At 35.7% G+C, this 16,336-nt stretch overlaps 1 protein-coding gene across 8 annotated transcripts in view; it reads left to right on the top strand.

Moving 5' to 3' along the window:
- The window catches only part of PCLO (piccolo presynaptic cytomatrix protein), a 391,952-nt gene that overhangs the window by 244,174 nt on the left and 131,442 nt on the right, over positions 1 to 16,336 (top strand). For all 8 annotated transcript variants that reach the window (XM_027539836.1, XM_027539833.1, XM_027539835.1 and 5 more), the window contains exon 9: positions 7,605 to 7,695. In XM_027539836.1, coding sequence (XP_027395637.1) covers positions 7,605 to 7,695 — 91 coding nt within the window. The remainder of the gene's footprint in view (positions 1 to 7,604; positions 7,696 to 16,336) is intronic.

Raw genomic sequence — 16,336 nt, 5'->3', positions numbered from 1 at the left:
CAGGATCTGAAGACGTAACACATTATATTTGAATTTATAAGTATAGAGCAATATAATACCAAAATTAAACAGGCTATATTTGAGAATGGTTTAATGAATTTTTCTTTGTTTAATAACATAGAAAATGTAAGACTCCTTGTAAATTTAATAATGTGTATCTCATTGCTAAAAGTTATTTTCACATTTATATTTTGTTATCTAACCTGTGAAGTGCAAGTTGCTCAGTCGTGTCCAACTCTTTGTGACCCAATGGACTATACATTCCATGGAATTCTGCAGGCCAGAATACTGGAGTGGGTACACCCCTTTCCCTTCTCCAGGGGATCTTTCCAACCCAGGAATCAAACCCTGGTCTCCCGCATTGCAGGCAGATTCTTTACCAGAAAGCCACAAGGAAAACCCAAGAATATTGGAACGGGTAGCCTATCCCTTCTACAGGGGATCGTCCCAAACCAGGAATTGATTGCAGGCACATTCTTTACCAGCTAAGCTATCAGGGAAGCCCTTTTAACATATAAACAAAAAACTATGTAATACTCAAAACTTAAAGACATGTAGAATTATAAATTAATCATAAAACATACAGCCATATAGCCACCACACAAAGAAAGGGAGTGTTTTCTTCCCTTTGAAATCTACAAAGGGGATTGTAATTTTTCACATTGTAATTTTCCCCTTTCCAGATTGTAATTTTCAACCTCTCTCAAACAAGTAGTGAATATATTGACTTTTCTGTCAGTAATTTATTTTTCTTTATAAATTTCTCTATGTGAAAGCTACATAGGAGATGACATGTTTTGATTACATTTAATGAAGTTCATGCTTTTTTGTCTTAATATTTATCTTCAAATACTCTCTTCCTATCAAAATTATGTTTTGTTATAGAAAGAATAACAAAGTATCATTCTTGTTTTAGTCATTTATTTAGGGTAAGTGTTGCTTCTGCCAGATAAAAATAGGGACAAGGCCAGAGGATAGGACTGATGTCAATTAATTGCCCTGTTCCTCTCCCCAAGAGCAAGGTTTCTGACATCATTGTCTTTGGATAATTCTCCATTGACAGAAATATCACTTGTATGCTGCCCAGAAAAAGGGTTCTTCTCTGTTTATAAATATTTCAAAAGAAATTATGAATGCTCCCTTTCTTTGTGTGGTGGTTATATAGATGTTTGTTTTATTAGTTTATAATTCTACATATTTTTCAGTTTTGAGTATTGCATAGTTGTTTTTTTTTTTTTTTTTTTTTTTGCTTATATGTTAGGTAAAACATATAAACACTAGTGTATCTGCTTTAAAAATTATTTAACGTAAAACATAGGTTAGAGAGATAGCAGACTATGTCTGACTTTAGACCTAAAGTCATTTGAATTATAAAGCCAAATCTGCATAAAGCAAATCTCTGTGTGTTTCCTTTTGTATGTTTAACCTCCACACTATTCAGTAGGAATTCAACTCTGCTTTGTGAATTGAAGAGATCACCTGACCTCTTTCTTTTTTTCCTCAGTCACTTCATCAATAAATAGAACTAATACCATTCACAGCATCATTGCAAAGGTCAAAATTTCTCTACTAGGACACAATGCGTTCATTCTGCACTAATGCCCGAGCCTTGTGCACTTCCCATGCGACTGCTATACTGAGGTACCTCGGGCTCCTTTCAAAGAGTCAGTCTTTCTTTATTCTGGGCTTTTGAATGTCTTGTTTCCTCTTCCTGAACATTCTTCCTCCTCTTTTCTCTTGATTTAACGCTGTTCATCACTCAGGGCTCCATGCGCATGCCTCATCTTGCAAAAAGTTTTCTCTGACATTACTACCACCATCTCCCCACAGATGTTCCTACTTTGTGCTACAGGAGCAGTCCATGCATTGTGTCTTGGGCTGTGAACTTTTGGAGAGCAAGCTCTCCCTACACCATCCACCATGGTATCTATTCTGTGCCTAACACAGGGCTTGATACTCTGCTACATCTAGCATACAAGGTATTTAAATAAGGGAAAGAATGAATGTCTGTATAAATAAAAGATATGTTAACACAAGAGTTGCTGTTTCATAAATATAAAGGGCCAGTTCATGAACATAATTTCTTTTGAAATACTTGTAAGGTGGGTACATCTTTCCCTTTCTCCTTTGCCTTTCACTTCTCATTTCTCAGCTATAAGGCCTCTTCAGACAACCTCTTTGCCTTCTTGCATTTCTTTTTCTTGGGGATGCATTTGGTCACCGCCTCCTGTACTGTGTTATGAACCTCCATCCATAGTTCTTCAGGCACTCTGTCTACCAGATCTAATCCTTTGAATCTCTTTGTCACCTCCACTGTATGATCATAAGGGATTTGATTTAGGTCATACCTAAATGGTCTAATGGCTTTCCCTAGTTTCTTCAATTTCAGTCTGAATTTTTCAATAAGCAGCTCATGATCTGAGCCACAATCAGCTCCAGGTCTTATTTTTGCTGACTGTATAGAACTTCTCCATCTTTGGCTGCAAAGAATATAATCAGTCTGATTTCGGTATTGACCATCTGGTGATTTCCACATGTAGAGTCGTCTCTTGTGTTGTTGGAAGAGGGTGTTTACTATGACCAGTGTATTCTCTTGGCAAAACTGTTAGCCTTTGCCCTGCTTCATTCTGTACTCCAAGGCCAAACTTGCCTGTTACTCCAGGTATCTCTCAACTTTCTGCTTTTGCATTCCAATCCCCTATGATGAAAAGAACATCTTTTTTGGGTGTTAGTTCTAGAAGTTCTTATAGGTCTTCATAGAACCATTTGACTTGAGCTACTTTGGCATTAGTGGTTGGGGCATAGACTTGGATTACTGAGATGCAGAATGGTTTGCCTTGGAAATGCACCAAGATCATTCTATTGATTTTGAGATTACACCATAATATACATAATGTTAATGAATTACCTATAGTAACAAAGCAAATTTGAGTTATATCTGATAGTTTTAAGATTTTCAGTTCACATAATTTAAAATGAAGATTTTTAATGCAGATAGAAGAGTAAGAAAGGAGAGGATGAAGGAAAGTAGAAGAAGGAGAAAAGATGAAGGGAGGGAAAGTAAGGAGTCTGGAAGAGAAAGTAAAGAGAATGAGACAGAAGAGGGTAGAGTAAGGAAGAAAAAAGGAAAATGCACACTCTTTTGTCATGAACATATACAAGATTCACAATGTTTTACAAAGCCATTGTTATTAATAGTACGAATTATCTAGATTGATTATATGGACCATGATATTTTTATAATCATGCAAATGATATTTTAGTTTTACTTTGCAGAATTTATAAAAGATTTTTGGATTTGACAGGATTCTGCTGTTGTCTGGGGACAATTTTTTGTTCATCAGAGGCCTGATTAAGCTTATTCTTTCCTAAAGAGAATAAAACCTAAAGGCTGGCATTGCTTGCATTTTTCAGTGCATTTTTCTTTGAAAATCCACAATTCTAGCAATTTTAAAGTTGAATTTTCAGAGGCACATTAAAATAACATGAATATTCCAGAGAATTTTTCTTCACAAAACAAACACCCTTTTAATTGTAAATTCTAGTTAATGTATTATCTTCAGTTCAGTTCAGTTCAGTCACTCAGTCATGTCCGACTCTTAGAGACCCCATGAATGGCAGCACACCAGGCCTCCCTGTCCATTACCAACTCCCGGAGTTAACCCAGACTCACGTCCATCGAGTCAGTGATGCCATCCAGCTATCTCATCCTCTGTCATTCCCTTCTCCTCCTGCCCCCAATCCCTCCCAGCATCAGAGTCTTTTCCAATGAGTCAACTCTTCGCATGAGGTGGCCAAAGTACTGGAGTTTCAGCTTTAACATCATTCCTTCCAAAGAAATCCCAGGGCTGATCTCCTTCAGAATGGACTGGTTGGATCTCCTTGTAGTCCAACGGACTCTCAAGAGTCTTCTCCAACACCACAGTTCAAAAGCATCAATTCTTCGGCGCTCAGCCTTCTTCACAGTCCAACTCTCACATCCATACATGACCACAGGAAAAACCATAGCCTTGACTAGACGGACCTTTGTTGGCAAAGTAATGTTTCTGCTTTTGAATATGCTATCTAGGTTGGTCATAACTTTCCTTCCAAGGACTAAGCGTCTTTTGATTTCATGGCTGCAGTCACCATCTGCAGTGATTTTGGAGCCCAAAAAAATAAAGTCTGACACTGTTTCCCCATCTATTTCCCATGAAGTGATGGGACCAAATGCCATGATCTTAGCTTTCTGAATGTTGAGCTTTAAGCCAACTTTTTCACTCTCCACTTTCACTTTCATCAAGAGGCTTTTGAGTTCCTCTTCACTTTCTGCCATAAGGGTGGTGTCATCTGCATATCTGAGGTGATTGATATTTCTCCCGGCAATCTTGATTCCAGCTTGTGTTTCTTCCAGTCCAGCGTTTCTCATGATGTACTCTGCATAGAAGTTAAATAAGCAGAGTGACAATATACAGCCTTGACGTACTCCTTTTCCTATTTGGAACTAGTCTGTTGTTCCATGTCCAGTTCTAACTGTTGCTTCCTGACCTGCATACAAATTTCTCGAGAGGCAGATCAGGTGGTCTGGTATTCCCATCTCTTTCAGAATTTTCCACAGTTTATTGTGATCCACGCAGTCAACGGCTTTGGCATAGTCAATAAAGCAGAAATAGATGTTTTTTCTGGAACTCTCTTGCTTTTTCGATGATCCGGCGGATGTTGGCAATTTGATCTCTGGTTCCTCTGCCTTTTCTAAAACCAGCTTGAACATCAGGAAGTTCACGGTTCACATATTGCTGAAGCCTGGCTTGGAGAATTTTGAGCATTACTTTACTAGCGTGTGAGATGAGTTCAATTGTGTGGTAGTTTGAGCATTCTTTGGCATTGCCTTTCTTTGGGATTGGAATGAAAACGGACCTTTTCCAGTCCTGTGGCCACTGCTGAGTTTTCCAAATTTGCTGGCATATTGAGTGCAGCACTTTCACAGCATCATCTTTCAGGATTTGAAATAGCTCAACTGGAATTCCATCATCTCCACTAGCTTTGTTCGTAGTGATGCTTTCTAAGGCCCACTTGACTTCACATTCCAGGATGTCTGGCTCTAGGTCAGTGATCACACCATCGTGATTATCAGCGTTGTGAAGATCCTTTTTGTACAGTTCTTCTGTGTATTCTTGCCACCTCTTCTTGATATCTTCTGCTTCTGTTAGGTCCTTACCATTTCTGTCCTTTATCGAGCCCATCTTTGCATGAAATGTTCCCTTGGTATCTCTAATTTTCTTAAAGAGATCTCTAGTCTTTCCCATTCTGTTATTTTCCTCTATTTCTTTGCATTGATCTCTGAGGAAGGCTTTCGTATCTCTCCTTGCTATTCTTTGGAACTCTGCATTCAGATGCTTATATCTTTGCTTTTCTCCTTTGCTTTTCGCTTCTCTTCTTTTCACAGCTATTTGTAAGGCCTCCCCAGACAGCCATTTTGCTTTTTTGCATTTCTTTTCCATGGGGATGGTCTTGATCCCTGTCTCCTGTACAATGTCACGAACCTCATTCCATAGTTCATCAGGCACTCTATCTATCAGATCTAGGCCCTTAAATCTATTTCTCACTTCCACTGTATAATCATAAGGGATTTGATTTAGGTCATACCTGACTCGTCTAGTGGTTTTCCCCACTTTTTTGAATTCCAGTCTGAATCTGGCAATAAGGAGTTCATGATCTGAGCCACAGTCAGCTCCTGGTCTTGTTTTTGCTGACTGTATAGAGCTTCTCCATATTTGGCTGCAAAGAATATAATCAATCTGATTTTGGTGTTGACCATCTGGTGATGTCCATGTATAGAGTCTTCTCTTGTGTTGTTGGAAAAGGGTGTTTGCTATGACCAGTGCATTTTCTTGGCAAAACTCTATTAGTCTTTGCCCTGCTTCATTCCCTATTCCGAGGCCAAATTTGCCTGTTACTCCAGGTGTTTCTTGACTTCCTACTTTTGCATTCCAGTCCCCTATAATGAAAAGGACATCTATTTTGGGTATTAGTTCTAAATGGTCTTGTAGGTCTTCATAGAACTGTTCAACTTCAGCTGCTTCAGCATTACTGGTTGGGGCATAGACTTGGATTACTGTGATATTGAATGGTTTGCCTTGGAAACAAAGAGAGATCATTCTGTCATTTTTGAGATTGCATCCAAGTACTGCATTTTGGACTCTTTTGTTGACCATGATGGCCACTCCATTTCTTCTAAGGGATTCCTGCCCACAGTAGTAGATATAATGGTCCTCTGAGTTAAATTCACCCATTCCAGTCCATTTTAGTTTGCTGATTCCTAGAATGTCGACATTCACTCTTGCCATCTCTTGTTTGACCACTTCCAATTTGCCTTGATTCATGGACCTGACATTCCAGGTTCCTATGCAATATTGCTCTTTACAGCATCAGACCTTGTGTCTATTACCAGTCACATCCACAGCTGGGTATTGTTTTTGCTTTCGCTCCATCCCTTCATTCTTTCTGGAGTTATTTCTCCACTGATCTTCAGTAGCATATTGGGCACCTACTGACCTGGGGAGTTCCTCTTTCAGTATCCTATCATTTTGCCTTTTCATACATTATCTTAGTAAACCCAAACCATACCTAAACACATTCTGAAATGGGTAGTATTAAATGTCTCTTTACTAAACCTTGTTTTTCTAATTCTAGTTAGTTAAAAATTCTCCAGAAGTGATGGATACAAGATTTCATACTATTAAAATCCTATTAATATAGTTTTATAAAGATTTTACTATTTCTGTCTTTCATTATTTCACAAATCTCTTTTGAAAGCCTAATTCCATAAAATATACAGCAGAAGTTTGCATTTGCTAATTTCCTTTATTTCTGAAATCTCATTTTGTCAAGTGGAAACACCAATAACACAGTCTATAGTATTCTCATTTTCAAGTCTCAGTAATGAGAATTGAAATCCCAGCCTTGTAACAAAGGCATTGAATGTTGTTTCTTCTAACTGAAGGAGTGTCAGAATTAAATGAGAAATAATACCTTTGCATACAAAGAAGGCTTCAGAAAATAATAAATGAGCAAAGACTTTATTTATTTATGCAGAATTAGTCTCAGCATCAGGTATATCCTAAAACTTTTGGCAAATATGCTCAGCAGAAGCAAAATTCCACAATGATATCAACATAACAGAAATATGCATTCCTGGTAAAGTGATAGAGATGCAGAGTAGGAGGATCTTTGTCTTTTCTCCCTTTAAGCTTGATGGCTGAAAATTAAAAATGCCTTTCTATTTCTAGGCTGTCCAAAAACAAAATCAGCAGAGGTCAATTTTCCATATACATTCTCTATGTAATACCATAGTAATAGATATCCTTATGTGTTAACATATGCTTATTGATTTTCCAAACCCAGCAAATCAGTTTGCAAGAGAAACTGATTGTAAATGTGAAGACTATAATAAACTCAGAAAACAATATATCATTATGTGGTATTAAATGCTTAAAACTGTCATCATTTGAGAATCTTCTGTTTTCATTGGTTGAATCACTGTAGTCTGAAGAAAGATAATTACGTATATTGCCCTTTAAATGTCTTTAACATTGCTTTTTCACCATATCTTATGTATGTCTTAGATTATACAGATGGATGGGAAAACTGTGCACTACATCTTTCCACATGCAAGGATAAAAATAACAAGAGACTCTAAGGATCACACAGTTTCAGGTAAAAGAAATCAAATAATCTGGTTCTTTTTACTTTAATGTCTGGTTGAGGTATGTATTTGAATTTGTTTAGGTGACATTAAATTTAAGAAAATGCATTTTTCTGTCAAAAACTGTCTATTGGAAATTTTCAAAAAATAATCAGGCTATATATTTAAATATAAAAAAAGAATGCCATAATTATTAATATGATACATTACTAAATGATTTATATTTAGATCATTCTATATCTTCATTTTTGATGTGCATAATGGTAAATGCTCCATAATTATTGCACTGTTGAGTAATATGGTCATAGGACCATAAAACATTCTTACACAGAAACTAACTTAAATATTACTAAGGAATAAATTCCCTTATACCTTGTAAATTTGAACATTATCAGCTTTGCTCAGTTTTTGTTTATTTGTTTGTGTTCTTCTTTAAATTAACCATATGACAGAAAATTTAAACTTGTTATTTTGAAAAAACTTTGGACTCTCAGAAAATAGAATGATCAGTTCTTTTGCCCACTCTTTACCCAGTTTCACTAATGTTAACATCTAACCACAAAAAGTGATCAAAACCAGAAATCAACATTAATATGATGGTATTAAAATATCTACAAGCCTTATCCAAAATTTGAGTTTCCCAACTGACCCACTAATTTTTTCTGGTCCAGGATCTAATCCAAATCTCAGATTGCATTTAGATTATTAAAAGTTCTCTTGTTTATATCTGTGAGGTAGAAGTATAAATTTTTTGAAAGTTAATAAATTTTCAAAGTATGTGTATTACCTGTTTTCTCACTCAAGTACATTTTCTGTGTTAAATAGACACTGTATATCAACAGAAAATATTCATCAATACATATGAATATGTCAGTGGCATATCTAGCATATATGTTACTTTTTTTTTCTTTAAGAACTGATATAACAGAGGACAAAAAGTGGTATTTCTTCAGTGTACTTGCTGTTGTTCTTTGCAGATTTTAGACCCTACGGTTTTAGAACAGGTTTTGATTTGAGCAATTTTTTTCCCTTTGTTTTCATAGAGAATGAATCGATTAGGAGTGCAATGTTTTCCTTTTAAGATAGGATGGTTTTTCTTCTGCCAGAGACAGATATTTCAAACTTTCATAATTTTATTACATGCAGACTGTATTTTAAGTACTGATGAACAGTCCAGGGGTGAGTCTTAAAATCCAGGGACTCTTTTTGTAGAAATAATTACTTGCTGCAAGCTATTTCAGTTCCCTCCAGCTCATAAAGCAAAACAACATAATACTTTCTAGCAATGCCAAAATTATGTTTTTCAGCAAAAACCTTCAAACAATTTTTACTAAATCACCAGGACTCCATGTCAATATGTTTTCTATTTGTATTAATATTCTGTGTCAAAGTAATTATCCCTTCAACCTTATCATTTTTCTTTTGCAACTTATATTGTTTTTTTTTGCTACAGTTAGGGGAAATTTTTGTTTTATTTTACTAAAATTAGGAAAAAATTATAATTTTATTTTAAAATATAAGAATAATAGAAATAAGAGCTATTGACTTGTTATAATTATTCTAGTCTGAAAATTTGTTTCTTCTATATGTAGACTTTGCAAAATGAGAAGAGGATTATAGTTTTGCATTATATACTAGTAATGTATATTATTATCTCTATGCATGCTCCTTTTCAATGGCACCCCACTCCAGTACTCTTGCCTGGAAAATCCCATGGATAGAGGAGCCTGGTAGTCTGTAGTCCATGGGGTCGCTAAGAGTCGGACACGACTGAGCGACTTCCCTTTCACTTTTCACTTTCATGCATTGGAGAAGGAAATGGCAACCCACTCCGGTATTCTTGCCTAGAGAATCCCAGGGATGGGGGAGCCTGGTGGGCTTCCGTCTATGGGGTCGCACAGAGTGGGACATGACTGAAGTGACTTAGCAGCAGCAAAATAATAATAAACATACTTGTTACATTTATCCTGCGTTGCTACTGAATGTATTTTCTTTGTATCCCAAAGTAGCCTGATCTCATTCTAAACTAAATTTTTTAGAACAATTTGTATTGTCTTCAACTAAATCTTAAGTGCTTCAAAGGGATTTAAATACATGTATATGGGACTTCCCTGGTAGCTTGTGGGAGGAGGGTTCAGGATGGGGAACACGTGTGCACCCGTGGCGGATTCATGTTGATGTATGGCAAAACAAATACGATATTGTAAAGTAATTAGACTCCAATTAAAATAAATAAATTTATCTTAAAAAAAAAAAAGAATCTGCCTAAAATGTGGGAGACCCAGGTTCAATCCCTCGGTCAGGAAGATCCCCTGAAGAAGGGAGTTGCTACCCACTCCAGTATTCTTGCCTGGAGAATCCAATGGACAGAGGTTTCTGGTGTGCCATGGTCCTGGGGGTTGCAGAGTCTGACATGACTGAGCCACTAACAATTTCACACACAAAAAAATGTATATGCAAGATTAGAGCAAGAAATGGCAATATTTGCCAAACAGCATCTAGCAGTTTGAAGTTAGTGGCAGACAAACCCTGGCATAGAAAATTTACACTCCTGGCTAATCTCTGTTATTTGCTGGTCTACCAAAAGCTTACTTTGAGTGACTAAATATTTGATGATACTAAGATTTTACTGTTTTTCTAGCTATCATGTCATTTTTATGTTAATATTTTCATGACAAAATGGAGTATGTTTTTTAGAGATGCATACTAAAATATTTACAGATGAAACAATGTCTTGTGTGGAGTTTGCTTCACAATTAGCTGTGTAAAAAGTGGTGAAGACATAGATGGAACAGAATTGACATAATTTGATTACTTTGGAGCTGAACGATTAACTACACTGGGTTTTATTACAGCCTTGTCACTACTTTTTTATATGTATGAAACTTTGCATAATAGAAAATAGTTATGTTAGGTAGTTAGAACAGGAAAAAGGAGTCCAGAATGGTGGTGGCTAAACGACAAGGAAAGAAAAAGCCCGTGAAAATAGAACAAAGGAGGTTTGAGGACTGGAGTGAGGACCTCGGGTAAAACAAACAGCACTCCTGGGTAATGCTGTTTGTTTTACCTGAGGTCCTCACTCTGGTCCTCAGACCTTCCTTTGTTCTATTTTTGCAAGCTTCTTCCTTCCTTGTCTTTTAGCCACCACCAATCTGGACTCCTTTTTCCTGTTCTAACTACCTAACAATTAAATTCCTGATTGTCTCTCATGTTTAGAGAAAAACAGCAGTGCCCAGTAGCTTCATCAATAGGAAAAAAAGCTATCTAAGCTAATAATTCAGAGAAGGCAATGGCACCCCACTCCAGTACTCTTGCCTGGAAAATCCCATGGACGGAGGAGCCTGGTAGGCTGTAGTCCATGGGGTCGCTAAGAGTCGGACACAACTGAGCAACTTCACTTTCACTTTTCACTTTCATGCATTGGAGGAGGAAATGGCAACCCACTCCAGTGTTCTTGCCTGGAGAATCCCAGGGACAGGGGAGCCTGGTGGGCTGCCGTCTATGGGGTCCCACAGAGTCGGACACGACTGAAGTGACTTAGCATAGCAAGCTAATAATTTAACTGCCTTTGTAAAACAAGATGAGGATATAATCAAGGAAGGAGAAAAGAGTAAAATGTAGCATTTCTGCTCTCCCAAACAGAGGGGAAATGTCATTAATGAATTTTCATTTTTGTTATAAAAGCTCATTGAAAGGAGAAATAAAATATATCTTTTATAGTGTTTTAATAGACCATTCTGTGTCTAACATGGACACTTCACAGAAAAAAAAAAACATATTTCTATTGATACTTATTGAAAGCAAAATAATTTCAAAATATTAACAACATACAGAAATAGAAAAAAATTTTTTTTAATTCTTTCTATTATATGGCTGTCAGAATGTTAAGCTGAGAACCCTCAGGGTTCTCAAGATTGTTTCAGGGGGTTTTCAAGGTCAAAATTATTTTCATAGTAATGCTAAAGGTAACATTTACCTTTTGCACTCTCATTTTTCTGTGAATATACAGTAGAGTTTTTCAGAGATTACATGATGTGTGACATCCCAAAAGATTGTATACAGAGCAGATAAGAGAATTCAACTGTCTTCTATTTAATTCAAATCAAACATTTTTTCAGTAATGTAAAACAATGCCACCTTTCTCTTAAATGTTTTGTTTTTAAAATGCATTTTTTAAAAAATTATTTGTTTTAACATAGAATGAGTTTATTAATGCTTTAAATTCATTAATAAATTCAGTTTTAGTCTATAATATCGAAAATATACAAAATTATAACTGATATAAATGAAAGCTCTTTGACATCCTCAATAATGTTAAAAATATAAATGGCTCCTTGAAGCCAAAATGTTTGTGAAATACTTCTCTAAGAATCTTTATAGAATAAGTGAAAAAAATTCTAAGCTTTTTTTCCTTCCTATACAAAAACTTATTCAAATAAATTATAGTTTATAACTACTTTTAAACTCATATTGAATACTTTTAAATTTTAATTCATTAATATTTATTCATAGAACACCCATAGTGTGATTTATATTGTATTAGTTGCTAGGTTACTAGAGTGAATCTAGCAAAGACCTTGATCTACAGGTTATTCACACTTTAATAGGAGAATCTGAAATGTGAATAAAACTCCAATACTTTGGCCACCTGATGCAAAGAGCTGACTCATTGGAAAAGACCCTGATGCTGGGAAAGATTGAAGGCAGGAGGAGAAGGGGAAGACAGAGAATGAGTTGGTTGAATGGCATCACTGACTCAATGGACGTGGGTTTGGGTGGACTCCAGGAGTTGGTGATGGACAGGGAGGCCTGGCGTGCTGCAGTTCATGGGGTCTCAAAGAGTTGGACACGACTGAGCGACTGAACTGAACTGAACTATAGTAAAACTTAAGGAACAACTGAGACAAAGTCAGGGAATTTACAAAACTTTATTGTTCATAGACATCTGTATATATGTATAGGTGTGTACACACATACACATGTGTACCGTTTTTTTATACTATTTTATGATGTATGCAGAGGGAAATACATGCATACAGTCTTCTGTTAAGTGGTCGATAACTTTGAGCAAACAGATCATTTAATTTTGACTGTAAACTTCAAAGATGTACTTATAGGTGCTGATCAACAACTGTACAACGGTTCTGAAAACCTTCAGTCACCCAAGCACAAAGCAGTGAAATGGAGAAAATAGGACATGAGTTTTAGAATCAGAAAGTCCTGAATTGGAGTTCAGCTCTATCACTTATTTAGATTTTGAGAATAAGTACACTCATCCTTAAAATAAGATCAGCTCTCTATATCTCACATAATTGCAAGTGAACCTGACACAAAATCTTATCCTTAGTGTACAATCAAAAGAATGTTATTTTCTCTTAGAAATTATCAGAAAAAAAAGATAAAATGTAATACTCAAGAAGTGAGTCTCTTTCTTTTTTATTTAGAACTCCATCTTAACATCTTCAGAAACACAGCTGTTCAAAACAAGTCAGAGAAATTCTTCTGAATTTAAAAAGGATATTTGCTTATATTAAAGTTCCATAATGGACTGGCTCCATCTGCAAGGTTAGAAAGATGGATTACGAAGTGTAATAGTGAAGAACATTAAGAATGGTTAGTTTCAAAAGATAGCAGTGTCTTCTCCGGATATAGTGGCTCATTCTCTGTACCCCTTTAGGCCACCATCTTCATAAGTTTTAGAAACAAGAAACAAATGTAACAGATCTCACTGGATCTGAGTTGGTAGGAATACCAAATATGGATAGCCCTTTTAAAATTATTATTTTAACAACTTTATTATGGTATGGGGCTTCCCTGGTGGCTCAGATGGTAAAGCATCTGCCTGCAATGCCGGAGACCTGGGTTCGATCCCTGGGTCGGGAAGATCCCCTGGAGAAGTAAATGGCAACCCACTCCAGTACTCTTGCCTGGAAAGTTCCATGGATGGAACTTTGTGGTATAACTTATATCGTGAATGTGCAGGTTATAAATGACTTTTATAAATTTGTGGAGTTGTATGACTGTCACAACAATCTTGTTTTGAAACTTTTCAATCACTACAAAAGTTTCCCTTGAGTCTGATAGCCATAGCCACATCCAGCATTCCTCTCCCAGTCACAGTCAAGTTTACTTTCTGCCTCTGATTCTACCCTTTATGGGTTCTTCATATAAATTAAATTGTATGATTTCAGTTTTGATGTCTGACTCCTTTCAATTACCAGTACTTTTTAGGTTTATCTATGTTGTGGCATGTATCAGATGTTTTGTTCTTTTTATTGTGAAGAAGTACTCCATTGTTTGAATTCTCTATATTTATTTATCCATTGAATTTTTTGTGGTTTCACTTAAAATTTGCACACAAGTTTTACTTTGGACATATGGTATTTTTGTATGATGTCCTAAAAATGGAATTGCTCAGTTACATGGTGAGTTTCTTTTTAACTATTTAAGAAGTTGTCAGATAGTTTGCCAAGGTAAAGGTACCATATTCTATTCTTACCAAAAATGTCTAAAGATTCTACTTTCTCTATGCCTTTGCCAGCACTTGGTAATATCTGTCTTTTGGGGTGAGTGTGGATGATAGTGTGTTGTTTTAACTTGAATTTTCCTAATGACCTCTGATGAGAGTGAAAGTGAAAGTTGCTCAGTTGTGTCCAACTCTTTGCGACCCAATGGACTATACAGTCCATGGAATTCTCCAGACCAGAGTACTGGAGTGGGAAACCTTTCTCTTCTACAGGGGATCTTCCCAACCCGGGAATCAAACCCAGGTCTCCTGCATTGCAGGCAGATTCTTTACCAGCTGAGCCACTAGGGAAGCCCAAGAATAATGCATTGGTAGCCTATCCCTTCTCCAGGAGATCTTCCTGACCCAGGAATCAAACCAGGTTCTCCTGCATTACAGGTGGATTCTTTACCAACTGAGCTATGAGCATATTTTTAGGTGGTTAAAGTCAAAGCATACATATTCTTTGGTAAAATATTTATTAAGAATTTTTTTCCATTATTCATTTGGATTCTTTGTCTTCATACAGTTGTAAGAGTTCTTTATATATTTTGAATGTGTTTCTTATAAGTTACATGGAGTGCATCTATTTCCTTCTAGTTTTTGTCTTGTCTTTTTATTTTCTTAAAGGTGTATTTTAAAGGAAAAATTTACATTTTAATAGAATTCAATTTATTTTTACTTTTAGTTTGTAAACCATGCTGCTGATAATGTATTAAGAACTATTTCAAGGTCAAAAAGATTTTCTCTGAGAGGTTTTATACCAGAAAATTTCTCTTATGTTTATATACTTTAAACATTCAGGTCAGTTACCTATTTTGTACCTATTTGTGTATATGGTATGATGCTGACATCCAAGTTCATTTTTTTGAACCACTAATGAATATTTAATTGTACAAGCACCTTCTGTGAAAGAAACCAATCCCCCATTGAATTGCCTTGGTATCTTTATCAAAAATCAATCTACCATTAATATAAGAATTTATTTCTGGAATCTCAATTCTGTTCTGTTTGATTATATGCCTAACTGTTACGCTCTTTTGCTTACTCTGTAGCTTCATATTAAGTTTTGAAATCTAATAATGTAATTACTCCAACTTTTTTTTAAATTGTTTTGGCTACTCTAGATTCTTTTAATTTCCACATTTTTTAGTATCAACTTACTGGGATTATGATAGGGGTCACATTGAAACTATAGATTAATTTGAAAAGAATTGCTATCTTACCAACACTGAATCTTCTAATTCATGTATGTGTAATATTTCTACCTTTACTGAGGTATCCTTTAATTTTTCAATACAGTTTTATAGTTTCCAGTACAAAACTAGAATTTCTTTGTTTAATGTCTTCCAAATTATTCTGTTCTTGGTGCTATTGAGAATGGAATTGTTTTTTTTAACAGCTTTATTGAGATATAATTTCCATCTTATAAGTTTCACTCATGGTGAATATAAGATTCAATGATTTTTTTTTGCCTTTTTTTAAGCTTTTTATTTTATATTGTAGTATAGCCAGTTAACAATGTAGTGACGGTTTCAGGTGGACAGCAATAGGACTCGGCCATACGTACACATGTATCCAAGAATGGAATTGCTTTCTTAATTTCAGTTTGGGATTATTCACTACCATTTTATAAAAATGCATTTGATTTTTGTACACTGAGCTTTTAGTTTATAATTTTACTAGTGTTTTTAGTTCTGATAGTTTTTTAATTTTTTTGTGGAATCCTTAAGATTATGTTGTTTACAAATAAAGACAGCTTTCTTTCTTCCATTCCAATGGGGATAAATTTGTATAAACTTCTTGTCCTTATTGTACTTTCTAAAACCTGTGGTATAATACTGAGCAGAGTAGTGAGAGGAGACATCCCTGCTTTGTTCCTGAAGAACATTAGTGACTAGTTGTGACAGTAATGCAGGGATTCTACCCTAAGCCTGTTATAGAATCCCTTCCTCTCTTCCGCACTAAAACTCATTGGAAGGATTTTTATTGGCCTGAAATTTTAGAAAGGTGAGCAGAAGTATTTAAGAACAGCTTTTAAAGCAAACACTAGCTGATCAGACTGCACTTTCTTCTCTTCACCAATTGAACTCTCAAATCCTGGCAATATGAAGAGGTATTGAATGAATTATGTTTTCATATTTGAA

This window comes from Bos indicus x Bos taurus, chromosome 4 (assembly GCF_003369695.1).
Source record: "Bos indicus x Bos taurus breed Angus x Brahman F1 hybrid chromosome 4, Bos_hybrid_MaternalHap_v2.0, whole genome shotgun sequence".
Taxonomy (NCBI): Eukaryota; Metazoa; Chordata; class Mammalia; order Artiodactyla; family Bovidae; genus Bos; species Bos indicus x Bos taurus.
The sequence above is the reverse complement of the archived record's forward strand: the minus strand, read 5'-3'. Positions and strand labels throughout refer to the sequence as shown.